Genomic DNA, 27,983 nt, shown 5'->3' with positions numbered 1-27,983 from the left:
GAGAACGGCTGTGCTCTGCCTAGAAGCAAGATGGCAACCTCAATCAGAACGGGAAGCTAGATTTTTAAAATAACTTAAAAAATCTTTTTCTTTTTTATATAAAGCAGCAAAAACATATTTTCCTCTGTGCAGAAAGAAAAATGCTGACAAGGAAACACAGCGACGGAAACGGGCGACGACCCGCCGCTCCCAGTCCCTCCGGCGCCGCTCACGGCTGGCGCTCACGGCTGGCGCTCGGCCACCCGGCCGCCCGGGGAAGGCTCTCGGGCGCCCTCGGCCGCTCTCGGACTCCGCTCCGGCCTCGGGCTGCCCCGCTCGGCCGGGCTCCCGCTGGAGACGGAGTTCTCGCCGTTGACAAGCCCGTTCTCGGCAGCCCGGGCTTTGCTCAAGGCCTCTTGCACCACGGCCTCCCCGTCGAGGTTCCTCAGGACCAGGGGCAGACTCGAGTCCCCGAGGCCGCTCTCCTCGTACCTGGGCAGCGGCGCCTGCGCCTCCAGCTGCTTGCGGTAGTACTCGCGGCTGGTGGCTGCGCTCCTCACCGCTTTCTCCAAAATCTCCTTCTCGCCGAGGCGCAGCTTGACGGCCATGGTCGCACGGACAGAAAGGTCCTGCTTCTTCAACACAGCCTTGTCTCCCTGGCAAACAACAAGAGCATGCTCACTAACAGAGCCACAGGGGCCGGACGCACACCCACTGCAGCCGGGCGGCAGGGAGCAGGGTGGGAGGCAGCTTGGGGTGCCGGAGGGAGCAGGGGAACAAGCCTTATGGTTCAGCAGGTGAAGGCACCACCGACAGTGCTGACATCCACATGGGCGCCAGTCTGAGTCCTGGCTGCTGCTCCACTTTCCATCCAGCTTCCTGCTAATGGCCCAACTGCCTCAGCCCCTGCCACCCACATAAAGATGTGGAAGAAGCTTCCAGCTGGGGGCTTTGGCCTGGCACCATGCTGGCTATCACAGCATTTGAAGAATGAACCAGTGGGTGGAAGAGTCCCCTGTTTCTCCTCCCTCCCTTCCTCCAACTTGGTCTTTCAAATGAAGAAATATTAAAAAAAAAAAAAAAACCTAAAAGAGTGCTTTGTTCTTGCTAAAACAGAGGTTGAATTAAATGGTGTGAACATGTTTGACAGAGAATTTTACCTATTTTTTTTAACTGTCACATTAAAAAAGAGGGGGGCAGTGTTGTGGCCTAACAAGTTGAGCCACAGCCTGAGAAGTCAGCATGCCATATGAGCGCTAATTCAAGCCCCATCTGCTCCACTTTAGCCTAGCCCCCTGCTAATGCACCTAGGAAAGCAGTGGACAATGGCTCAAAGTCCTTGGGCCCCGGAACCCACATGAGAGACGCGGATGAAGCTCCGGGTCCATGGGTTTGGTCTGGACAGCGGCAGCTGTTTGAGCCATTTGGGAGGAAGCCAGCAGAGAGGTGGTCTTTCTGTCCTGTCTGTGTATCTTTGTAACTCTGCCTTCCGAATAAATCCCTCATTTCTCTGTTTGCACATCTGACAGACAGGAAGATGGTTTTCATACGCTGCTTCCCCCTCAGATGCCGCAGTCAGGAGACAGGTGCTCTGAGGTGGCACGTGTGCGCCCCAGCTGCTGGGGAAGCAGCCTCCCGCTCCGTCCTGGCGCAAAGGGGCCCGGCCACTCTCAGGGGAGTGAGAAGCAAGTACCCCAAACCAGCAGCTGCCAGTAAACTCAGAACACACAAGCGCAAGCTTAGGGTTGAGGCGTCACATGAATTAGAAATTTTGGAAGCACGCTAAGTAATTTTAAAGATTTGCATCCTAACTAGCAAAGCCTCATCACAATTTTTTTGGTAAGTACAGTGTGTTAAACAGCAAAGTGTTAACACTGAGAAACTCTCAAATACACAGTGATTTGAACTCAAGTACAGCAGTCCACATGCAGGGAACACTCCTGTGTTGAACATTTGCCAAGCCAGCACAGCCTGAACCCTCACTTGCTGAGCCTAATTACCTCGATTGTGGTTTTATATGTTTTCAACAGAAGGGAGGCTCTGTCTTCGAGAAATGTCCACAGTTTGACCTCATTGTCCCAGCTGACAGGGAACTCGGAGTTGCCCAAGGTGAAGATCCTGTCGATGGCACTGTCCCCCAGCAAGTGCCCCTTCAGCTCCTCTGCAAGAAACCCAGGGGCAGCCAGTCAGGAGGGGCATGGCACACCTGCTCGCCTCCTCCCCCCACACAGCCTTCCAACAGCAGCTTCCCTGTGCCTGACACCTCAGCCAGCAGTTCGGCCGTGCCCAAATGCCCAGCACTGGGTATTTTTTGCTCTGGGTTGGAGCAAAGAAGCTCGGTGTCCTTTACGGGGGACGCTGGCCAGCTGCTGCAGGAGGGCCCTGGAAGCCCACGGTGACCCTGGTCTCACAGACTGTCCACAACCTTTTGCCGGCCAAGAGCTCAGTCATGCAGAGGGTCCAAAGGCATCTCTGACACCAGGGACAGTAACATGGCGGTCAAAGCAGCCCAGGGACTCTCCTGCTGCAAAATGGCACTAGCACTTATTGATGCTGATTCAAACCCAAAGAACAGGGCAACGGCCTGCCAACATCCTAACAAAAGGAGAGCGTATAGCCCACTTGTAAACTACAGATCAACACATCACCTCCAACCACACCTGAGAAGAGGCAACACCCCCATGTGGGCCACACTGGCCTCCTGAGCACCACAGCCCTCAGCGTCACCCACCTCCAGACAGCATCCTTGAGGCACACTGCCCCACAGCTTCCAGGCCACAGCACAGTGCTGTGACAGACCAACCTCTAGTGCCATAGTGGTGGTGGTCATTGAAAGAACACCCAGCCGTCTTGTCTATGCAGAATCAGGACCCAAACGGACTGGAGCAGTTTGGACTTTGTTTTGAAGGGATTGGAAGTTCAACAATTTATTAAGTTGTATTTGCTGGTCGAAGGTCAAGTCAACATTAAGGAGCTTCAACTTATGACTTTCCAGTAAAATGGTGACGAAACAAGGGGCTTCCAAAGTGCCAGCAGCCGCCCCACCGCGGGGGCCGCCATAAGGCCACTGCAAACCCCCAGGGACCGTGCCCGCGTCCTGCCTTCACCAGCTCTTTGCTTCCCTGCGCAAGGCCAACGGCCACAGAACCTCTCCTCCGCTCTTTCCAACAGTGAAACTGGAGATGCAACCCATGGGACAGGGACGAGAGCGGTGAGCCACAGGCTTCTGCAGCAGGGTTCCTTCTGCTCGCAGCCCTATCCCGGCCCGACCCTCAGTGGCTTCCTGAGCTTGTCTACACCACCAGGATGACACAGCTTCCTGGAGGGTGGTCCATGCACTGGCCCACGTTCGACTTCCTCCCTCGGTCAGCATCATGGTCAGCCTCAGTCATACTCGTCCTGCCTGTCCTCCTCCACCTAACCTCAGTCACCCAGCAGTATCTCCCCCGGACCTGGGCCAACAGGGATCCCCTGCGCAGACGATGCTGTCTGCCAGCCAGCAGGCCAGGAGACCACGGCTGACACAGATGCTGCTGTTAACAGCACCCAGTTCTATACCTGCTCACCTACCACTCCCTGAGTGACTTTGGTCCAAGTCGTCTGCCTCTCTGAACCCATTTACATCAGGAGATCAGGAACATCCTGTCACACAAGGCTGACAAGTCCATGCCGTACTTGACACCCCGGCAGCGCACTGCGGCGCCCCCTTCCGCACACTCCTGTATACGCAAGAAAGGCCCACAGCCGACGTTCAGCTCCCAGCAGAGTCCTGCCAGCGTGCCACCCCAGGCACTCAGGAAGCAGTGACCACAGCGCATGAGCTAAGCCCTGCAGCCACAGCCTGCTGGCCTCCTTGGGCTGGGCGGGAACTAAGCCTCTCCCAGCTGTGGCACAGACAGCAAGCCCTGAGTTTACACAGCACCTCCTGTGGGACGCAGACATGAAGCAACCAGAGACACGTTCAACTGCTCTGCCCCAGTTGGCCAGGCCCTCCCCTTCCAGCTTGGCCAGTGCCTGACACGCACTGGTCAGCTCAGTCCATCCCTCACTCCCACCGACTCACCTGTTCCACACAGGATTACACACACACACCCTCCCCACGCACTCACACCATTCAAACAAAACTCAGAACCACAGAACTGGAAGAGGTACATATTTAGGATCAAATTTAGAATTAAAACAGAAACACAGCCACAACAGGACAAGTGTCAATATAAGAAATCCAAATACCCTGCTTTAGCAACTACACCAGTAGATGCTTAATGCATACACAGAACTCTTTCGGGGACCGAAATAAGACGCCATGACGAAGAACAGCTCTTCACGCTAACTGGACGCCTGACCCCAAATATCCTGTGGTGAAATCGATCACTCTCCCTTTTGCCTAAGATGCTTTAGTTTTCAACAACTATCTCTTTGAATCCGTATGCTTTGTTTAGAAGCCACTGAACTCAGAAAAAAGATGAGCATCATTTTACCTTCGGTCATGCAGAACACTCGGAGAAAAGCCAGAAGCTGGGCGGAGATGGGAGGCTCCGAGAAATGCAACGCGAACACACTGGACCTGCGGGGAGCAGGAAGCAGCATCAGTGACCGCTGGTCGCACAGCAAGGCCCTTCACGCAGTCTGTGAGCAGCGTCCCAGCTCCGCCCCTGCCCCAGGAAAGTGGAGTTTTGCAGCCCAGGTGCTGGGCGAGGACTCTGCCAGCTCCGTCTATCTCTAGCAGCCACACCTCAGGGCACACACCACAACACACCCTCGGCTCTTCAAAAGCATGAACAATAATTTATGCAGCATACACACTTTCATCGTTAATCAAATATTGACAAGTTCAATAAAAAAGGTCTGGATAATCTATTTTCATTAGGAGGGTTCCTCCATTCCCTGGAGAACTCATTAATTATAATTCTGGTCTTCTTCATCATTTTACATCTTAAATGCAAGGAAATCTCCAAGAATTTCACTGGAAATTCCTGAATTCATTGAGAATCATGACTTCATTAGAGAAACTAATGGTGGCAAAGAATAAAGTGAAACAAATTGGTCAAGGGCAGGAACCCTTTCAAGGCGAGAGCCACCAACAGTAGCCAAGTGCATATTTAATTAATGAGCACTATAGGCCATCAGCGTACCCAAACGCTCCAGCAACACAACAGCGTTATCCGAAAGCGCCGGACCCTGGCCACACACTCCGTGCCAGAGCATGCAGCAGCCAAGTGCCATCCACATGTCAGGGAAGTCCCAAGCACCGCAGCTGCTCCCAGCACCAGCAGTGCGAGTTGAGCGTGTTGTTGTACGTACGTCGGGATGCCAGCGCGAGCCAGGACTTGGGCCTTCATGGCGTAGAGCCTGTCGCCTTTACTCACGCCAAGCTTTATTTTCACTCTGTCGTGTGAATTATTGTCAAAGAAAAAACCACTGTGGATCACAAACTCTGCATTTGACCGCGTGCCATAAAAAATGTAAATCTGAGATACAGTAAAGAAAAAATAAAGGGACATAAAACAAACTTAGCATCAAGGTAAAGCTCCCCCACCCAAGGCCACTCGGCAGGGCCAGCACGGGACAGCCCAACAGCCTGCCATCTGACACAGCCTGCAGGTAAGGGTGACAGGGGTCACCACCGCCCAGCAGATGGTCCCAGGCCCCATCACCCTCTCTCCCTCCAAGGGACAGCCAGGCTGCCACTTTAAGATGCAGTTAGCATGCAGCAGGCTCTGTCTCCGGACTAGAGGAGGAGCAAGTGTTCAGGGCGCAGACGCTAAGGAGCCCCTGGGCATCCTGTGGCTTCTGTGTGCCATGCAGGACAGGCTATGAATTCCCTCTCAATGGCACCAGACCTCTTCCTTCTTAGGTTGGCATTCTCACTGTTTCCCCCAGCATGGTGATGGGCTGCCGGGTGTGGGACTGAGCCAGGAGGTAATCTCTAAGTCCCTGAGAAGCTCAACCCTGCCCCCACCCACATTATCACATTGAATATCACAGGTCAAAGTGAAAGTGCATGACAGCATATGGCCCCGAGTTCAACTTCTTCTTTTTTTTTTTGCACTTAAATACTACCTCTTCACAAAGAATGCTTTAAATGACAGAAAAGGAAACAAAAGCAACCGAGTTTATGAAGCTAAAAAAAAAAAACACAAAAAAAACCCAAAAAACTGTCTGCTCTAAGACAGTTTTCTTTCGGTTAACAATGCCAGAATTGGGCCCGGCGGCATGGCTAGCAGCTAAGGTCCTCGCCTTGAACATGCCGGGATTCCATATGGGCGCCAGTTCTAATCACGGCAGCCCCACTTCCCATCCAGCTCCCTGCTGTGGCCTGGGAAAGCAGTGGAGGACGGCTCAAAGCCTTGAGATCCTGCACCCATGTGGGAGACCTGGCGGAAGAAGTTCCTGACTCTGGCTCCGGATTGGCGCAGACCGGCCGTTGCGCTCACTTGGGGAGTGAACCATCGGAAGGAAGATCTTCCTCTCTGTCTCTCCTTCTCTGTGTATATCTGCTTTTCCAATAAAAATAAAATAAATCTTTAAAAAAAAAATAAAAAAAACAATGCCAGAACTACCAGGCCACTTCACACTCTAAGATCTTGTCTCTTTGTGGACCCAAGCTCTGCCCCAAACACACTACACCAAGGGCAGCCTCAGGGTTGGCAATGTGCTTCGGAAAGCCCCGTCCCAGCCCACTGCGCAGGCGCTGCTCAGGACCTACCTGCTCTCCGGCTCGGAAATCCTGCAGCGCCACACACTCACAGCGGTCATCCTCCAGGTTGTAGCCCGTGGTGATCTGCCGGGGGAGCACAGGACAGTAGCAGTAAGGCGGACGCATCCACACAACACCCACCTTACGAAAGGTAGAGACGCTCCATGGGCCACGCCCGCAGGCTCAGGAAAGCTCTGCAGGAAATCCGTCACACCCAAGACTCTCACGGAAAATTACCTGCCCGAAACACAGGGAGCACCAATGCATGGCTGACCACATGCTGGTCCCCTTCTGTATGGCCACTGTCCCCACCATGCCTACGGCAGGTGGCCCCCAGGCCAAGCCCGACCTTCCCCCTCAGACTGCTGATTCGGGATGTAGGCTCTACCCTTACCTAATGCCCATCATTGATAAATCACAGGGGTTTCCACCAGAGATTCAATCAGGGCAGAAGAAATAAGATTCATTTTTAGAATTTGTTTTCATGGTAGCTGATAGGCAGCCACTGACAGAAGAAAAAATTGAGATCTTCCGCCTGCTGGTTCACTCCCCAAAAGAGCTAAAACACCCAGAGCTGGGCCCAGTTGAAGCCCTGAGGCCCAGAACTCACTCCCAGTCTCTGTGTCAAGTGGCAGGGGTCCGACTACTTAAACTATCCCTGCTACCACCCAGGGTCTGCAGCAGCAAGAAGTCAGATGGAAGGTGAACTGGTGCTGTGGCACAGCACGCCAAGCCACCAGCTGCAGTCCCTTAACCAATGTGCCAGATGCCCACTCCTGAAATTAAGTGCACATGTTACTCTGAAACTAGAGAAATTCAAACTTTCAGGTAAGTCAAGGCCAAATTCATTTCCTTTTTTCCTACTGAGAGGTATGACATAAGCGTCTCTAAGTCCACCACAAAGAAAGAGAAATCCTCCAACTCTACCCAGAGTCGGCACCTCCCGCTACGCCCTCCAGTCCTAGTTGCCCTCACCAGCCTAACACTGCGTCACCTGTGGCGCCCCCTGCCCGTCATTCACAGAACCCTCAAAACCCGTGTCCTGGGCTTGGCACGCAGGGCTTTGGCACCGCTGCAGCTGCTACTTGCTAACACACTGGCACTACTGCAACCCAAAGGTGACTTGAGTCTGGGGAACAGGTTTAGGACAAAAGGCTGTGTACTCATCCTGAAGCCCAGCGACCGGAGACCAGCACTGTGGTATAGTGGGCCATGCCTCCACATGTGGTGCGGGCATCCCACTTGTGCGCTGGTTTGAAACCCACCCGCTCCACTGCTCCAGCTCCATTAACGTGCCTGGGAAAGCAGTGGAGGTGGCCAGAACATTCGACAGCCCGCTGTGGTTATTTGAGGAGTAAACCAGTGGATGGAAGACCTCTCTCCCTCCCTCTGTCCCTTTCAAACAAATAAATCTTTTTTTAAAAACAAAAACCTCAACGTGCCCAGAACAAGTGGCTTGTTAAACACATGCCTAGAAGTCCTTCAAACTTCTCCGCAAAGCCCGATGAGAAACAGCAGAACAACATGTGCACTTGATTCAGATTAAAATCAGTTCCATGAACTTTCTGACAGCACCGATTCAGTGCCCAAAAGCTGACCTTGAACACCACCTGCTGACCAGGTCCCAGGGAGCTGCCACAGTGCAGACGCTGCAGGCCTGGAGCAGTACTTCGTGAGGGGCGAGGAGCGCAGGAACCAGCCAGATGTCAGCGCTAGGGGACCCTCCCTGCTCCGCCAGGACACCAAGGTCTGGAGGGCTCAGTGCACGACCCCCTGCCCAGCATTTCCTCGGGGGCGGCCAGGGTTGTGGTGGAGCGAATAGCCACGGCCTGTATCGCCAGCATCCCGCATGGACACTAGTTACTGTCCCAGCTGCTCTGTTTGATCCAGTTCCTCGCTAAGGGCCTGAAGGACATATCCAGCTCCTGGCTGCTGGCCTGGCCCAGTGCTGGCCACTAACCACGTGAGTGAACCAGTAGAAGGAAGATCTCTCTCTTTAACTCTTTCAAAGAAGCAAATAAATAAATCTTAAAAAAAAAAAAAAAAAAAAAGCTTATAGCTTCCTCCAGGTGTTATCAACCAGGCGTCTTGAACAAGGAGTGCATCCCGGAGCAGTCTCGTGGGGCTGGCCAGCACTGGGCCCAGGCTCCAGGGCACTGCTGGTCACCATCCTTCCTTCTCCCGTTCACCCAGGCCCAGCCCAATGACCCCCTCAGTGCCAGTCCCAGGGAAGGCATTGGGAAAGATTAAAGTGAGAAGCCAAAAGTAGTACAGGCAGCGGGGGCCTGCCAGCTGGCGACAGCCTCCAGTGTGGGGGCCCCGTCACCCATAGGGCGACTCTGCTGAGTTCCTGCTTAGCTTACGTGCTGAGAATACAGGAGACCAGCAGGGTAGATGCTCCCCCAACAGAAAGAGGAAAATTATAACGCACGGTTTTAGTTTATTTTTTTCTGGCCTTTTTTCCCCAGACATGAGTGTTTGTTTCATGTTATTTTATTCACTGAGGAAATATCATGCATTTGGGATAGGAATAAAATGGACAAACAATGCCCCCTCTGCCCCCTCCAGGGACCTCCCACTCTCACCGTGGCAACACACAGTGTAGACAAGCTGCAGGGAGCAGCCGGCCCGGCCTGGGCAGGAAGCAGGGGCTCACTGGAGGGGAGGGATTTCCTGTGTCTCAGACACGAGAACCCCTCCCTGCCCAGTCATCTGGGAAGTACCACCAGCAAGGCCACACGCCCCACAGGCAAGGATTACTGAGGTAACTGCATGGACAGCATGCCCTGCCCGCTGCCCAGGAGGGGGCTGTTTGGGGGTGTGCCACGGCCTCCAGCAGGAAGCCTGCTGAGCTCCTCCAGGCAGCAGGCTCTCTCCTGCTGCTTCTGGGTGGAATTTCTGCTGGTGGCACGGCTCTCCCATCCCTCCTCCCACCAGCAGGTTTTTGGGACACTGTCATCAGCAGTGTTGCTGGGCTACAGTTCCTGCCTCCTCTCTTGGCTGACAGTGAGAACAGGCTCGGCAGGGCAGAGGCAGACACAAAAGGCAGGCTGCCCCGGAGGAGCCAGGCTCCCCAAGCAGAGTGCCCGAGCCCACACGTGGCTTGCAGGTCCACAGGGTCAGGCGCCAGGGGACACCGAACATTCATGGGAACTGTGTTGTTATGGAAAAGCTGTGCAGATTTCAAAGATCCGGGTCCTCCACAAATGTCATTTTTTGACTCTATGTCCCACACTCTCCTGGTTAGTCTCCCATGAAACCTGTGGCGTCGGAAGTGGCCAGCACCTCAGACGCTCTCTGCTCCGCTCAGCAGGGCAGGGACCTCGTGGGGGGGGGGGTCAGGAAAAGCAGCGTGGGCTGCCCTAGGCTCACCACGGCTACTTTGAGGCACTTTTTGTCCTGTACAGGGGGAAATCTTTACAGCTTTATTCCCTTCCCTTGCAGGCAGCACGAGACAAGCAGTGCCTGCAAGCCCAGGGCTCGGCAGCAGGTGCGGGGGGCCCTGCTGCTGGGGACATGGGGGTGCGGTGTCCTTCAGCTTTCCTACAAGCAAGCACGCTTTGTTTAAATGTTAACAACAACAAAGCAGTGTAATGACCAATCAGGAGGGAACCACTGATGGAATCCACACCAGGAAAAAGAAAAATGTTGACAGAAAAGTGATCTGAAAATGTTCTTTTAATCTCAGGCTTATTATCAACTTATAATTTCTCTGAAGGAAAAAAGTAACAAAGGATGTAAAATTATACTTGTTAACGAAAACAAATGATAAAACATGCTACTATTAAAATTATTAATTAAATCAAGCATATTGGGCCCGGCGGCGTGGCCTAGCGGCTAAAGTCCTCACCTTGAAAGCCCTGGGATCCCATATGGGCGCCGGTTCTAATCCCGGCAGCTCCACTTCCCATCCAGCTCTCTGCTTGTGGCCTGGGAAAAGCAGTTGAGGACGGCCCAATGCATTGGGACCCTGCACCCGCGTGGGAGACCCGGAAGAGGTTCCTGGTTCCCGGCTTCGGATTGGCGCGTACCGGCCCGTTGTGGCTCACTTGGGGAGTGAAACATCGGATGGAAGATCTTCCTCTCTGTCTCTCCTCCTCTCTGTATATCCGGCTTTCCAATAATAATAAAATCTTTAAAAAAAAAAAATCAAGCATATCTAAATGAAGGTGGAAATGTAATTAGAAAAGTAGAACTATTCTTTTCTTGCTACAATTTAAATACTCTTAACATTCAAGAACATACTTGTTGCAAACCTTCCCAAATTAGCACAGAATGTTCTATCTTAAGTATCTGGCGTTGGGTAAATGTGTTGTTCTGGCCACCTCGTGAAATCAGATGTAAAATAATCCCGTCCAGTATTTTTTTATATTCTGTTTATAACGCTACTAATAATGACAACAACAAAAACTGACACTGTAAAAGGAGAACAAAAACCCACCAAACCACTGCACGCTGGTCCCTGTTGAAACATCTGAAGCCTCAAGGAGCACCCTGTCCCAAGGCCACTCTGTGCGGCTGCGCCGAGCCCAGGCCATCCGGGGGACGGAACCCTGCCAGAGCTGCAGTGACAGTAGCAGTGCACCATGCTGCTCACAACCCCCACACAGCACTCCTGTGTCTGCTGATGCCACTGACTGGCAGACGCCAGGGCCAAGGGGTAACTGCAGACAGAGACACACACACCAGGCTCAGGCCAATGCCAGCCACAGCAGGTCAGCCAGCACAGCAGGTGCCCGGTGGAAGGCACAGGAGTGAAAACAGCAAGTCGGCAAAGAAAAGGAAAAGGGGTCAATAAATCCAAATGCTGGCTTGGCCTCTGCTGCAGTAAGATAAGAGCACGGACGTGTGCACTAGAACTACAGCTCAGCAAACACATGGAGTGTAAGATGAGCTCCCAGCACAGCGTCCACACAGGGCACGGCCACCGGGCCTCCCCCGTGGGAGGCGCTGGCTCCCCAAGCGACGCCCAGCAGGAGGACAGCCCGACAGGCAGCTGCCACGTCTGGAGAGAGGAGACGCTTACCAGGCCATTGGTGTGGTTGCACATGTCCCAAAGCGGAATCAGAGCCAGGGTCACACGCGAGCCGTCCTCTGTGGGAATCTGGTTTTGTCGTGTCATAACAGAAGAGACTGCCCACCTACAACCGTGACAGAAACAGTTGACTCATAAGCCCTGCATGGAGTAAGAACAGAGCTGGGATCTGCGCAGCCGACGGCTCACAGAATCGCCAAGTTGTCCTCAAGTGTCAAAGGCCGACCACTTTGATCACCAGGGACAGCTCGACCCAGGTTCTCAGCATGCCAAGCCAGGGAGGAGAGAGTACCCGGCAGCACCTCTTTTCCTCTTCTTCCCAGGCCAACACCCGCCCACTCCGCCCACCTTCCCACCTGCCCTCACCAACACCAACTTCACGCCACTTCAAGCTTCGATGGAAAGCAAATGATCTAATTCCTTTCCGATCAGAAATTCTCGAAGAATCATACAAAATGCGGGATGTGATTTTTTTAAATTGCACTATAAAGTGGATTAAGTCTTTTTGTCCAATAGGAACAGATTCCCATTTCACAGAAACCCAATCCGCTGGGAAGGACCAAGTAGCCGAGGCCCACTGGGTGCCAAGGTCTCCGGCAGTGCACCTCGAGGAAGCCCTGCTGACAGCAGGCTGCAGGCATGCCCAGGGCTGCCAAGACACAGCTGCCTCGGAGGCCACCTCCATTTGCATGCTGTAAGTGGTCCCAGCAGGTGCTGAGTCCCACACACCCACCTGTAGTCCTCGTAGGTGAAGGAGTCCTTCAAGGGCAGCTTGCTGGCTTGAGGATGGGTCTGGGAATCACAGGTTTTAGCAAGCAGAGGCGGGAAGAGAAAAGGAGGAAAGACAAATCAGTCCGCAGAATTTCATTACTCAGCCGCCTGAGCGATCCTAACAAGAGCCAAATGAGGCAGGCGGCGCCCAGCCGCGTGCGCGGGATCATCGGGCTATTAGGCTCCCATACATCACTGTCAGGTTAATTTGTTGTGCCCAGCAGCCACCATAAATCTGCTCCTTCCTATTTTGACTCCAGAACCCACAGATACCATGCAAAACAAGATTTAAGGTGGGACATCAACCCAAGCAGAAGCTCCCAGGCCCTCAGTTGGGCATGTCCTGGAGCAATCACACACTAGAATCCACCGAAAGGTCCTTCCTTAAGCCCCAACTTCAGTCACTAATGGGCAGCAACGTGCCCTGTGTGAGCGAATCACACGCCTGGGCAATGCTACTGGCTCCATGAGACCCGCAAGACACAACAGTGAGAGCAAGTGGACAAATAAGCACTTGGTAGAAGCGTCTGGAACTGCATACTACTGAGAAAAATTCAGACATTTCATATTCTGCCCTCACAACTGCCCCCCCCAAGACTTCTTCAGCATGTAAAAACTTTGTCTCAATTAGGAAGCTCAAAGCTGCTGTAACAGCGGAGGCTGCCGAGCCTGGGTGTCAATGACAGTGTCACAGGCGGCCCGCTGTGGATGCAGCAAGCCATGTGCAGGGCAGTTTACCAACGCTCACTGTACCGCACTCACTGCCCCGCACGCAGACAGTAGGGGATCAGGGGGATCAGGTGAAAGGGGCTCAAACCGTAAGTCAATTAGGAAACAAAAGCTGTGAGCAGTGCGCAGTTTTAGGCAAATTCTACAGCACAAAGGCCAGGCGGGGTGTGGGCGCCCGGGGGTCTGCAGCCCCTCCGTGCTCAGCCCAGTTCTAACCCTTTGGAAGAAAAGTCAAAACAGACAGTATGTTCACATAACATTCCACACATATGCCTTTGATACCAAAAGTGAAATCAGACAGTTTGAGTCAACACACAAAACGACACACAGTGTGGAAAGCCGGGAACGCCTGGCGGGAGGCGGGCCGGTGCGGCCGAGGGCAGCCAGCACGGCAGGGCTGCGCCCGGGCATTGGTAGGCAGGCAAACAAAAGCTTTGTTCCATTCCAACGCACTCGGTTTCTCCTGAAGCAAGCAGCAGGCAGGACTCCTCTCTCCACAGTTAAACACTGTGAGGAGGATTCTTCCACCAAAGTCCCCTCCACTGACAATGAAACCAAGACCAACTGGGAACTTTCCACACCCGTCCCTCTAAACCCTAGCAGGCAGCAAAGTGATTCTGTTGTTCTGAAATATTTTAATTCACCAAAACTATGGAATATACCATGCTATTTGAAAGGCAGTAAATCCCCATGCTCAATCCCACAACCACTTGGTATCAACCATGGACGCCCACCCCAAAGTCTGACTTACTAGAAAAACAGAAAAGATGACAATGCTGGGGCTCAAGATGTCACATCTCAGCACAGCCCGGGAAGACCCTCCCAACGCTGGGACCTGCTGAAACCATCGGCCAAGAGCTCCAGAAACCTACCCACGCACAGGACCCCCTCGGGGCCCAGGAGACAGGCCAGGACCTCGCCCTCCTGTCCACATACATGTCTTACCCAATTCGGAAGTTCTCATTCCTGACCAAGTCCTGATTAGATCAATTAAAAAAAAAAACGAATAAAAAAAAGGAGCATAAGAACAAGATTCATTTTGAGGACTGTCCGAGTTGTCTGGTTATAAGACATTTGCAGAACCTGTTAGAAATGGCTGTCCTTGTTTGGAAAACCAGGGTGTGCCCACCGTGTCTACTGCACACAGCTCGCCCACAGAAGGCCACCCGACAGGGGCAGCCCACACTAGGCTCTGTAAGGCAAGCCAGGCCCACCAGCAGGGCTCTCACTACCGTGGCACTGGCGCCACCTGCTGGCCGCGGGCAGAGTTAGTCATTTCCCAGAGTAAAGCCTCCATTAGCAGCTCCGTGCAAACCCAAATCAGGTTTATCACAAACCAGCTACTGTTTCCATTTTCATGTACAGAAAATCTACATATCAAGATCACTGTTGTAATTGTTTTACAATTACCTTTTAAAGACTTATTGTTTTTGAAAAGTAGAGTGACACAGAAAAACAGATCTGTCTGTTGGTTCCAGACTCACAGCGTCCCACTGTTCAGGGCTGTGACAGGCTGTAGCCAGGAGCCTAAAATTCCATCCAGAAACCCAAAGGCCTGCGCCATCATCCATGGCTCTGCTAAGCCACGACTTGAGCCAGAACTCAAACTGACGTGGGCTGACGGCCTCAAAATACTCAAATAACAAAAAGAATTTGTATGTGAAAGAGTTACTTTTGAAACTAAATGCTTTTACTTACTCCAAAAGAATGAAAAAGGGCAAGACAGCAACTTCTCATTGAAGCTCAGAATAGAATTGTTTTCAAAAACAAAAACAAACAAAAAAACAAACCACCAAGCCTTTTTCCTGCTGGACAAATCAAAGCTCACGGAGCATGTTCCGGGGACCACCACTGTGGTATGTGGGTTAAGCTGCCACCTGCACGCTGGCGTCCTCCATCAGGAGCAGCTGCAGCCCCACTGCTCCTGATCCCGCTCCCTGCTAACGCACCCGGAAAAGCAGTGGAAGATGGACACATGCTTGGGCACCCATGGGGGAGACCAGTCTCTCTCTCTTTCACCCCTCCCTCTCTGTATCTCCACCTTTGAAATTAAAAAAATGAATCTTAAAAAAAAAAAAAAAGACCCAACTTTCAAAAACTCAACTGTTTTGCCGTTCCCTGGAGTAAAGTCCTTAAGCTGAGACCACCAAGAGGACAGCTGGGCCTGCCTAGTGCACCTGACAGAGCACACACCTGGAGAGGTTTCGCTCACCTGACAGCCCTTCCTAGGGGAACCCTGTGCTCGGGCCAACGTTGCAGCATAGCAGGGAAAGTCGCCATCTGTCATGGCCGCATCCTCTGTGGGGGGGTCAGCTCATGTCCCCACAGCTCCACCAGCAATCAGTGCCCTGTCAACACGCCTGGGAAAAGCAGTGAAAGTGGCCCAAGTGTTCAGGCCCCAGTGCCCACACGGGAGGCCCAGGAGCAGCTCCTGGCTCCGACCCCGACCAGTATTGTCACAGCCAACCAGCAGAGGGAACCAGCACATGGAAGGGCTCTTTGTCACTTCCTCTATTTCAAAATAAATAAATAAACCATTTTAAAATCATAAAATGCAAAAGTGAAATCAGAAAATTAATTCTTGCACAACCAACCCATCTTGGCTATGCTGGTTTCTGACCGCAGATGTGAAGTCCCCCAGCAGCCTCCAACCCGCCCCAGGCCACGCAGGCCTCTCGGTGAGGTGAGCAGAGCGCGGCTCCTGCACTCCGCGCCACCCACGCGCACAGCTCTGCACCTGGCCAAAGGCTTGAAGTGGCCGCTCTTCTCACCTCCTGTAACATAGTAAGGATTTCAAGCTGGAGAACTAAATGGCTGCAGTGGCTCCCAAGCAGAGGCGAAATGCAACAGGTGTGCATTTAAGAGCGGGCACTGGTTGGCCTGGGCAAGCACCCAACCCACTCCCCTGCCAGCAGGACGAGGCACGCCACAGCACCTCATACAGAATCATCACCAGGTTTGGGAAAGATTAATAACTAAAACTGTTTGTTTGGCTTCAATGAAAAGGAGCACTATTGCTAAATATGTAAGTATGACATTTTGAAGAATTGGCCATAGTGCATGGTCTGGGAGCTACGCTTAAGGAAATTAAAAACCAAGAGTCAGCAGATTTGATCCTTATTAAAGTTCTGTCTTGAACTATCACTCACATGGAACAAAAATAAACCAAGAAGAAATTTAAATAAAACCTACGGATTATAAGTGTTTGAAGATGAAAAACTGAACAATATTCTGGCTCTAAAAAATTGATTTAGCATGCAGCTTCTCTTTATAGTCCCTTGATAAAAATGAAATCTCCCTAACAAACACTTAATAAAACCTGTCAATATCTGTGGAAAGAAAAATGACACAAACGCATTAAGTATTAAATACCCTTGGAAAAAGTCACATATTCCATGAATTTTTGATGTACTATCTTGACATTAATGTAAAACCTTGATATTTATAATTGACAGATATTTAATAAAGTATAAAAGAAGATGACTGCAGCGTGGCATGCAAATTTTCCAGGTTGATCAGGAAGGAGAGACACAGAGAGCACTTCAACTAAATAAACAGCTAATACGCGCTACACGAGTCGGCGGCAGTCTAATTTTAAGCTCACAAAGCAAACCTTTGTAAAGAACCAAAACACAGAGAATTCATTACTACCTGAAACTCAGAAACATCCAGCACACGAACAGCTTTAAAACATTAACAGCTCTACACAGGAATAAAACACATTCGAGCTAATTTTTCACATTTAAAAACAATACACATTTACAAAATAAAGGTAAGCGCTTTCATAAGTTGGAGGATATTTCAAGATGTTCGAGAAAAACAAAATTAAAGAGAAATTCATTTGTGTGTAAAAAGATTCTGAAATTCACGCACACGAGGGTCTTGCAAGCGCTGGCAGAGCCATGCAACGCAGGGACGACGCATGCCGAGCAGGACTCTTCTGCAGCAAGGTTCTCTTTTATTTCCATTTCCCAGGAACTTTCTTGAATTATCCTCTCACATGGAGAAGCAACTACTAACACAATCCTCCAAAAGAAACACTCTGCTCCAAGGAAGGCCTCACATAGTCCCCCAGGGAACAGCTCAGGGCATGAGCAGGCCCTCCCAGACCAGAGCTCCTTCCAGAAGAACACTGGCCTTTCCCCAGGCTACCCTGGGACACCCGATCAACACCTTTCAGAGCCGCCTTGAGATACTCCACAAGCGAACCTCACACAGCTCACAGAATCCGGATGCCACATCCCCAAGAGTTCATACCCCATCTTCATGCATGATCAAGGACTGATTTCAAATATGTAGCCAGAACTAAATACAAGCTTCAAGTTGCACCTGGCTTTTTCTAAGCTACGGCTGGATTGTACTGTGCTTCCCTTCTTAGGAACACACAAAAACAGAGAGTTGGGGAGGAAAGGGGAGGGGGAGTCTACGTCCCAGTGACAGAGCCATCCCGTAGATTCCCCTGGGCACGCACTCAGCCACAGGGCCTCCGGGCCACATCAGGGTGCCTTGGAAGGTCTGCGTTCCAGGGCGAGGCCCTGAGAATCCTGGGCAAGACAGCCCGTGGCACCCTTCCGAGCCTGCCCTGGGCTCCACTGCCTTCCCGGATGGTGCATTCTCTGCAAACTGGGAGGAAGAGTGGCAGCAGACAGCTTTCCTGACACAGCCTGAAGGATGAGTGGCCCCACGCCCCACCCAGCAAGTACTCCTCAACACAGGGAGGGATGACCCTGGAAGGAAAAAGGGTCCTCTCCCCCCACCCCCGAAGAAACAGAAGAACTTGGAGTGGAAAGCAGGCTTGGCCCCCTCCACAGGGAAACGCCCAAGGAACCCTGGCAGGCTCCCTGAATGAAGGTGGATGGCAAGCTGCAGACAGGCAGCTGGGTGAAGCAGGCTCAGTCAGCCCTCTGCCCGCCCTTTGTTTCCAGAGAGTTCTGCACAGGCTAACAAGCAGCACAACAGCTAGCGGCTCCAGGGTTCAGTTGTGACGGGTGTAAATCAGCATTAAAGCCTGCCTCACCAGCTTACTACGAGGAGAAAACTCAATTGCTACGAACTTTATTTTTAAACACAGATTGTATCCAATCCTTTGCAGAATTTTTCATCATAAAGTTCTTTGAATTCTCTCAATATGACCAAATAAAAATTCAACTATATCAATAGACATTAAACTAGGACTTTCTGTTCATTTAAATAACTTTTCAATAGCAAAGGTTTTTTCCCTACTATTAGAATAAGAAGATGAGATTAGTGGAAAAATAACATTGTTCAACAAATTTCCGGAATTGCTTTAAGATGGAGGCGTTGCCTTCTTCTCCCACTGGCTGACCTGAATCTCCTACCTACAGGAGTTTTGGATTTAACTGAACCTGTCACGCTAACAGTGAGTTTATTAGTTACCACCTATATATCCTGAAGACAGAGAAGGTGTTATCAGCCAAAGTCAGTCACAGTCAACCAGCATTTTGATCATCAACAAAGTTGAATAGCAGAGATGTATTCATCCACAAATCCTCCCCCTGGGCATCCGGGACTGGCAGAGGAAGAGTCAGGACCCTGTCTGAACCAGACGTCATTAAACCCTGCCCGCTGCGCTCCCACACTCCCCCGACGGCATTTGTCTTTGGAGAAGTCAGTCCAGGAACCTGGAGGTCGCTGCCTCCTCAGATGCCCAAGTTGTGCTCAAAAAGGGGTCAAGCTAGCAACGGTCACCCTAAACATCTCAAGTGCTAAGGGCCTTCGGGACTCCAAGCCGCTCCCAGCTCCAGGACAAGGTCCTCCCTGCGGCCGATGCCTGCTACGAAGGTTCTCCTCCTTGGGGCTCTTCCATCTGATGACCGAAGAAACCAGAACCAAGAAGGATGGTAGAAGCAGCGATGATTTTCCAAAAACACATTCGCATCAAACAGCAGGTTACAAGTACTTCACTTCCTGGTTTCTCACTCCACTGGTTGGTTCTTCACTTGAGCCGGTTCAGGTTTCAGGTTGTGATGTTTAAGTCAGTCAAGCCTGGAGCTGCCCCTTGGAGGAGGGCATTATAACAGCCACCACCATGCCAAGCTCCCCTCACGGGGACAGACACACAAGACCGCATTCTGTCCCCAGAGGGAGAGAGACAGTAGGAGCCACTGACAATGGGCACGGAGCAGGCACAGTGTGCAAGGCATGCTAAACAACCTCACAGGCACGTCATCCAACAGCCAGGACCCTCCTCAGCCCCACTGCACTGACAAGGAAACAGGAGGGCACAGAAGGCAACAGCAGCCCGAGTCACCCGTTAACACAGAGAAGCAAGAGCCCTCTGGGGCTTACTCAAAGCTGCCCAACTTATCCCTAAGGAAAGCCTTGTAAGGTCTGACATGGTACACACTCTCGCTAACTCAATGCTACTTGCATTTAGAATCCACCAAGAGACCCTGCGGAAGCCACTGTGAGCACAGAGACCAACAGCGTGGGCACAAGCACCACCCACTTCCCTGTTTCCCAACCTAGCATGTGCAGCCCTGCTCCACCCAGGAAGCAGCTCCACCCCCCGCCCCTGGCCTGCAGGCCACAGCACACGCAAAGAACTCTGCTCCAGAAAATGTCCTCAAATGGCTGCCAGACACCTGCAGCTGTGTACTCCAAATGTGGAGGCCGCAGAGGAAAACCACTTGCTGGTATTTTCTTACCTAGAATTACATCACAGAACTGGCAGCCCAATCACAGTTCACATTCCACTATCTGGATTCCCATCATCTCATGATATACCCTAATGATTCTAGAATGCCCCACACCTTTCAATAATTAACCAGCATATCTCCAAGGCCAGCACTGGCACTATCTTTTGGGCAACTTTCAATTCTCCTGGTGGTTACACTGCCAGGGAAATGAACTTTGGTTCCTTTGAGGCTAAAGGAAACAGAAGTAGCTGGTGAGAAATGAACCCTGGGAGTGCATTGCAGACCTGAGAGCCTGAGGGCTGGGCTGCTGGGGTTCTGGTGTGACGCACACATCCCACTTTTCGGGAGGCAGCCACACTTGGATGAGTTCTGGGACAGCCTCCTTCTCAGGGCCTCCATACAGCTCCACACGCCCCACGTGCTGCCTGCTGCAAGTGTACTCTGGCAAATCCCACGGATAACCTGCTCTAGGGAAAAGATGCTGGCTGGGACATCCCCTGCTGCTGGTCACCTGCATGCAGGGGGCACAGAGCTGGCAGCACAGCCCAGAGCCTGTCCCATCTGCAAGTCTCCGTGCACAGCGCCAGGAGGTTTACAACACCACTGCAGCAAGCACAGTGTCTGGTTATTCACACACCATTTTTCCTTTGCTCCTGCTTCAAGAATGTTCAACAGGCACCCAGCAAGGAGGAAGGCTGCTTCTCTGGGGCAGCCTGGGCAGAGCATGATGAAATTATCTGCTGGCAAGGGATGCCCGGGCTTCTGAACAAGGCGCAACGACCCTGTGTTATATGAAGTCACTGATAAGGAGCTATTGTTCTGGGCACCGGCACGGTGCTGCAGCATGTCAAGCCACTACCTGCGAGGCCAGTGTCCCATCTCCGTGCCTGTTCACGTCCCAGCTGCCTTACTTCTAATCCAGCTCCCTGCTAACAACGTGCTTGGGAACAGAGCCAAAGACGACTCAAGGAGCTGGGCTCCTGGCTTCAGCCTGGCCCAGGCCTGGCTGCTGTGACTTTTCAGGAAGTCAAGCAGCAGGAGGACAGCAGCTTCGCTCACTCAGCCTCATTCAGCCTTTCAAATAAATAATCTTTTTTTTTTTTAAAGAGCTATAGTCTGAAAAAACCTAAAAAACATTTTGTTGCACGTGAAAAGGGAAATATAGATTAGATAAACAAAACAAGAATCCTACTGATAGAGGCCTCCATGCGAAGTGTGTGAACTCACCCCTAGGGCAATCACTCCTGAGCACGTTACTTGACAGAACACCCCTGCAGGAAGCCAAGACGCTCACTTGAACAGCTGAACCTGATTTAAAATGCCCATGCCTTTGGGTTAAGTTGTGTGTGTGTGTGTGTGTGTATGTACTTTTTTTTTTTCATTTGATTAAAATTCTTCTAGATTCATTTTAGATTGATTAGAAAAAAAATCCTCTTCTCATTTCATTAAGAATTCAGAACAGGCAGCCTAGCTCCCCAAGCACTGCTGCACACCATACGTGGGCACGCACACACATGCAGGCACACATGCACACCACACATGTGCAGACACATGTGCACACCACACGTGGGCACGCACACACATGCAGACACGTGCACAAGGGCAGGAGGGAGTCAACCAGCGCTGCTTACTCTCCCATTAGCACTTACATGCTTTTGAAAGACTAGGAGGCTAAACTCCTGTCAAGCACTGCTGAAGCTAGACTCTGCCTTGAAACCGCACAAGCCTGAGATGGAGAAGATGGCACTCGTGTGCCAGGCTTGCCTGGTTTCTGTCTCACAAACGGGAAAACCCAAGTCTGCCTCTTACCCCATACCAGTTACACTTTGCCTCATACTTCTGTAACTAAATACTTTACTGATCAATAGTTATGAAATAACATCTAACATTCTAAGAGAAAACGTTTTGCTCAACAGTTTCTGGAAACAAACTCCCAGTGAAATATACCATTTAAACAGAGCTTACCTTCTAAGTAACCCCTAAAAACTAGATAATTGTTAAATTGTTCACCAACAACAGAGAGCAACACATCCACTATATTGGCTTAAACTTCTGAAAAGATTTCAAAACTAGGCTTTGAAAATCAGACCCATCCCCGCTCCTAAGCCCAGGCCCTGAAAGTTGGGCACCACTCACACTGGATTGGCAGTGCCACAGGAGCCTGGCGAGGCACACAAACAGGGTGCTGTGAGAAAGGCCACTGCGGCTAGTGAATAGGAGATCCGAGCGGCACACAGGCGTAGGGTGGCGAAGGGACGGAGCAGGTGGAGCCTAGGCGGCAGTGCAGAGTGCTCCCGACTAGGGCCGGGACAGAGACAGGAGAAGAGAGGAGCAGGCCGTGACAGGGCAGTGTGCAGCCTTGGGGAAAGCCAGGAGATGCAGACGAGGAAGGGGAAGACACTCCTGCCGCACAGGGCAGCAGTGAGGCAGCTAGCGTGGGGCCTGGGCTGCAGACACGAGCCTGGGAAAACGGGAATCAACAAGCACTGAGCTTCTGCCCAGAGCTGCATGCATGATGCCCCAGGGCCCAGAACAGCAACTGGGGCATCTGGGTGCCTGGTTCACCTGGGCGCCCGTGTCCAAGCGCACACATGAGTGCCACAGAGAGTGCCCCACGAAGACAGGAAGGGTTGGGGACCACAACCACCCAGAAATAACTTCTGCACGGATGGCCAACTGCTGTACTGGCATAAGAAGTAACTCTACCAGCTTAGTGAACTACACAACAAAACCCAGTGCTGGCAAGCAGGGGGCAGGAGCCTCGGTGCCCAGTGTAGCAAGGAGCAGAGCAAGGCAGGCCAGCAGGTGCCGCCAAGAGCTGCTGACTCGCAAGCCTGGAGTGTGCGCACCAGCCCCATGCCCAGCCAGCCTCTGGGCAAGGGTGGCCTCAGCAGAGCACTCCCAGCAAGCAGCAGACAGGCGGTCCACATCAGCCACTGCTCATCTTCAGCTCCCACGGCACTGGTCTGTCCACGGCAGGTGCAAAGGAGGGCCTTGGTGGGCACATATGCGTGCCACACATCACACGCCCTCAGCCTCAGGGCTGGTGAGCAGCAGCCTAGCCACTTCTTCCGCACCAAGACACTGCAGAGTTTAGTTAGCCTCAAATTACTCGAGCTGTGGAAGATGGTGTCGAGGAGAAACCTCTTCCGAAACACTTAATGAATCTTCTGTAAAAGGAAAAAATCTGTTTTCCCATCTGTACTTCCAGACACATATAACAGAGTGACATTTTCCAACATAGGTTTTTCTACATCATTAGCTTTGTCAATTAAGACTTTATGCTTAGCAAAATGACCATTATTTTTGCTATTCACCCTTTAATTTCTCAAAAGAATTTGTAAAAATCCATAAGGAATCAAACTGTGTCTCTGAACAACCCTGATGGCAGTAATTTCCCTCTTCCTATAAACCTCAGGACCTCTAGTGACCTTCGAACTTCTAACCTAAGCAGTATACAGCATGCCACCGGCACTCCATTTCACACCACACCAGGCACGGCACTCATTCACTGACTAGCTCAAGCATGTAGGGTACGTCCCTTCTGAGTGATGTGGAGAAAGAGGGCAAGACAGAGCTGGCTTTGGTTTCCCGCGTGGCAGATCACAGAGGAACTCCAGCCAAGTAGGGGAGGTGGGCAGAAAGGCCAGACTGGATGTGATCGGCCCAGCAGGGGGCGCCCTGAGCCCTCCAGCCGGCTGCCCACACAGGTGCTGGGAAACCAGCCTCCCCATTCAGCACTCCATTTCCCAGAGGCGTAGCTGGAGGATGAGACACATTCAGCCCCCACACACCCTGTGTGTTCATTGATCAATGCATAAATCCTCTAACTCTTCAACATGCTTCATCCTTAACTTAACGACAAAAAGAGATGGTCTGTGAAAGATAGGAGACCAGCTCCTGTGCTCAGGAGTGCCAGTGGATGGACGCTTTGCCTCCATTTAACATTCTCTCCCTGGCATACATGGGCTGGCCCAACACGCTGACCCCTATCCTGGACCGCAGGCAGAAGCAGACCAGGACACGTGATTCTGACTCAGCACACTTCCTAGCCACACTTTTTTAGAAGTCTATGTTAACTTGCCCAAGTGTGGTTGGTCTGCAAATCAACCTCTTTGACAAGCAAAGCTGAACATTCCAAATTCTTTACAGCATTACTTAATGGTGCCCACAGTGCCAACAAGGAAAACACACTCTCGCCTTAGGAACAGCTAGATGACTCCTCTATTTGCTCCCCACTCAATGACTTGGAGGGAAAATAAAGCACTCACCCCAAGTATCATCACAACCCTCTCCTCCAGGATCAGGACTGTGCGCAGCAGCGTAGACCATGCACTATTTGCAGTGCCAGCACCCATCATGGGCATGGTTCCGGTCACAGCTGCTCTCTTCCCATCAAGTTCCCTGAGAATATTCCTGGGGAAGCAGTAGAGGACGGCCCAAGTCCTCTCCATGGGAGATTTGGCCTGCACCAGCCCTGGTTCCTGCAGCCTTTTAGAGAATGAACCTTTTGAGATGCAATTAAAGTGGGATTAAAGGGGCTCGCACTGTGGTGGGTACACTGCCACCTGTCACTCCAGCACCCCACAGGAGCCCTAGTCCAAGTCTCAGCTGCTCTACTTCCAGGTCAGCTCCTCACTAATGCATCTGGAAAAGCTGGAAAGATGAAAGGTGAGTCTGACCTGCACATGAAAGATGAGCCCCTGCCTCTCACATGGGACCCTGGGTACAACTCCAGGTGCTAGCTTCTGCTTGGCTTAGCGCCAGCCATTACTGCCATTTGAGAAGTGAATCAACAGATGGAAGATCTGTCTGCCTGCAAACTCTGCTTTTCAAAAAAATAAATCTAGCAAACATAATTTAGTATATCTATGATAAAACAATAGCATTTTTGTGATGTCACCTCTTTTACTATTTGCTATTATATGAAAAGAGTTCTGAGCGACCAAAACTTTCTTAAAGTTGGACATCCGAGGCCCGGTGCAATGGCTCAACTAGCTAATCTTCCCCCTTCAAGAGCTAGGATCCCATACGGGCACTGTTTCATGTCTTGAATGGTCCACTTCCCATCCAGCTCCCTGCTTGTGGCCTGGGAAAGCAGTGGAGGATGGCTTGAAGCCTTGGGCCCTGTACTCATGGGAGATTCGAAGAAGCCTCGCTCCTGGCTTCAGATCAGCTCAGCTCCAGCTGTTGTGGTCATTTGGGGAGTGAATCAGCAGATGGAAGATCCTTCTCTCTGTCTCTTCTTCCCCCTGTAAATCTGCCTTTGTAATAAGAATAAGTAAACCTTTAAAAACTGTTTAACACTTGTTCTCTTTCCTAATTAGTTACTTGTTCTCCAGAATATCACAACAATGTCACTTTTGTTATGTTTTAAATAGATGTATTAATCTATTTGGAAGGTAGAATTACATGGTACCAGACCAAGACCAGCCTCTGCCAACCGCCACCAAGGAAGCAGGCCTGTCTGACAGAACACTGCTGCCAGCCTTGGCTGGCCTGGAGGCCGGTCTTTCCAGCCACACCAGCACAGGCAGACACACCTCAGGAGGCTCTGGCAGGGTCCAGCAAGACAGACCTCGGTCCTGGCCTAGAGGAACCGAGATCAATGTGATCTGAGCCTCTAAGAAGCGAAGACTTAGAGAAATTTGGAACACATGGGAGCCTGCGTTTGCTGTGAAGATCCCCGGCCAGGCCTCGGCAGAGGACCTCAGCCCCGCAGGGCACGCTACCCGATGCATGCTCACCAGGGGCTGCTGTGCCTCTGGAGGGAATGGCCTTTCAGCCTTTCAGGAGAGAGGAGCTGAACACGTGTGCAGGAAGGCAAGAAGCTGTACCGGGCGCAGGGGTGGCAGAACCAGCCTGTGAGCACTCCAGCAGCGGAGCGTGTGGCGAGAACAAAGCAGGGACACAGGGCAGGCAGAATACTGGGACTCTGATTCAGAGCTACGGGCACATATCGGAGGCAGTGGCAGCTGCTCAGTGTTTGCTCATTAGTGAGGGGCACGATTCTTGTTCCTTCTATCCCCATTCTTGCAGCCACCTGGGAACTGCATAGCATGGCATGTCACTTTTGACACTCCCAAGTTCTACTCCATGAACAAGGACACCCTCTGGGGAAACTGATGGGAGCCACCTGCACACTGGCCAACACAGACCCAGGGCCAGCAGAGAACCCAGCCCGACTCTTCACAGTCACCTATGAAGCAGGCAATCGTAAGGCCTACCTTCAAGCTGAGGACTTTATTTTGATAACTTCAAGTCCACACCCCTATTTTCCTCCTCAGAAACAGATGAAAGCTGTGAAGCATGAACGAAGCACCCAGACGTCCTGGAGCAGCTCCAGTGTGAGCACACACTCTCCACAGGCCAGCAGCAGGGCACCCCAGAAACACTGTCCTAGAAACTCCCCAGGGCACTTCAGGCTCACCTGAGCTGAAGCCAGACGCTGGGAACCATGCCGGCTGCCACCAAGGTCGGCTCTCTAACAAGCCCCTGACCCCCAGGGAGAGGGCCCCCACAGGTGTGTGGTGGTGGAGGGAGGCTGGGGGCACCTCACGTCCTCAACAGGGTTTGAGCCCCATCTGTCCAGATCTGCCCATGGGAGGCTCTAGGTTACTGAAACACTGTCAAATGAAGTAAAATCAAACTTCTGTTTTCCTTCAGCTAGTTGATACTGTCTCATATTTCCCACTGTCTGCATGTACATCTAGTAATTACAAAAATAAAGGTTGGGGGGCAAACTCAGCAAGGTCCTGACACTAACGTCCGAGGCCTGGCTGGTCGTTCTCCCTCAGGCTGCCCAAGAAGCCTCGGACCTGACCTGCAGGCAGGAATCTTCCTTCAGTGGCTGGACCGGAAGTCCAAACATCAGGATAGGAACTGCAGAAACAAAACTGAAGACAAGTTGTTTTTAGTGCTCTGGGGGCTCCAAACAGCCCATTAAAGAACTGAGTGAAATGGGGCAAACAGCTCCTTGGTGATCAACCTGCGAACACGCTGAGCAGCGCAGGGCCCCTAGCACCTGCACACACGCCCCAGCTGCCCCCATCCGTCCTACCACACAGTGCTGGTGGCCCAAACCCACCTGTGGGAGTGCTTGGACTTCACTATCACCTGCAGCAGCCTAACATTCACTGCATGCCTGCTTGGTTCTGGGCACATGACCAGCCTAGTATCCCCTATACATGAGTACACACAAACCCACAGCAACCCGTGAAGACACGCCCTATGCTCATATCGACCTGTGAAGACCCCGGCCACTGCGACGACTAAGGGAGTCTGAATCCCTTCACCTTACCTCCACTAGCTACAATTATCTCTACACAAATGTAACACATCTAGCACTCAGCAAGAAAATTTTAAGGACCCAGTGCAAAAGCCCAGTGGCTAAAGTCCTTGTCAGGATTCCATATGGACGCCAGTTTGTGTCCCAGCTGCTCTACTTCCCATCCAGCTCCCTGCCTGTGGCCTGGGAAAGCAGTCTAGGACAGCCCAAAGCCTTGGGACCCTGCACCTGTGTGGGAGACCCGGAAGAAGCTCCTGGTTCCTGGTTTTGGATCAACTCAGCTCTGGCCATTGCGGCCACATGTGGAGTTAAACAGTGGATGGAAGATATTTGTCTCTCTTTCTCTCTATAAATCTCATTTTCCAATAACAATAAATAAACCTCTGAGAAAAAAAAAATTTTTTGAGAAAGCAGAAAAGTTTCCACAAAATGAATGTCCTGCCATTTTGTGCAGGTTTACACTTCACAAAGCACTGTGATGTCATCTATCTCCCGGATGCTATGCTGACATTACCAGCACCTGCGTCCCAGAAGGGACACTGAGCAGTGTGACCTGCCCTCTCTCAGGTTATTCAGAGATGGAGCTGCCACACAAACCCAGGAGTCTGAGTCCAAATCTCCACGTGTTCAGCACACACCCTTTGCACACACAAGGCTCAGTGTGGCAGAGGCCAGCAGTGCCCGGGGGTCCAGCGTGGCCTGCCAGGGAGATGAAGCATGCCCTGGTGTCCCACCTAACCAGGGCTGGTTTCCCGCTCTCACTGTGGCCACTCTGCTGTCACGTACACCTAAGAAGTACACAATGAACCTCCACAAGGTCCTCAA

The 27,983-nt window shown here is 51.7% G+C and overlaps 1 protein-coding gene across 1 annotated transcript in view; it reads right to left on the bottom strand.

The window, feature by feature from the left end:
* Nucleotides 1-221: 221 nt before the first annotated feature.
* SETD3 (SET domain containing 3, actin N3(tau)-histidine methyltransferase) overlaps nucleotides 222-27,983 on the bottom strand; it is a 56,158-nt gene continuing 28,396 nt past the window's right edge. Inside the window, exons 7-13 of the mRNA XM_004584534.3 lie at nucleotides 12,445-12,503; nucleotides 11,703-11,817; nucleotides 6,686-6,760; nucleotides 5,281-5,447; nucleotides 4,458-4,543; nucleotides 1,980-2,140; nucleotides 222-635 (exon numbers count right to left, since the gene is read on the bottom strand). Coding sequence (XP_004584591.2) covers nucleotides 222-635; nucleotides 1,980-2,140; nucleotides 4,458-4,543; nucleotides 5,281-5,447; nucleotides 6,686-6,760; nucleotides 11,703-11,817; nucleotides 12,445-12,503 — 1,077 coding nt within the window. The remainder of the gene's footprint in view (nucleotides 636-1,979; nucleotides 2,141-4,457; nucleotides 4,544-5,280; nucleotides 5,448-6,685; nucleotides 6,761-11,702; nucleotides 11,818-12,444; nucleotides 12,504-27,983) is intronic.

Source organism: Ochotona princeps, chromosome 26 (genome assembly GCF_030435755.1).
Source record: "Ochotona princeps isolate mOchPri1 chromosome 26, mOchPri1.hap1, whole genome shotgun sequence".
Taxonomy (NCBI): domain Eukaryota; kingdom Metazoa; phylum Chordata; class Mammalia; order Lagomorpha; family Ochotonidae; genus Ochotona; species Ochotona princeps.
Note: the sequence above shows the minus strand (reverse complement) of the source record. Positions and strands in the feature narration are given on the sequence as shown.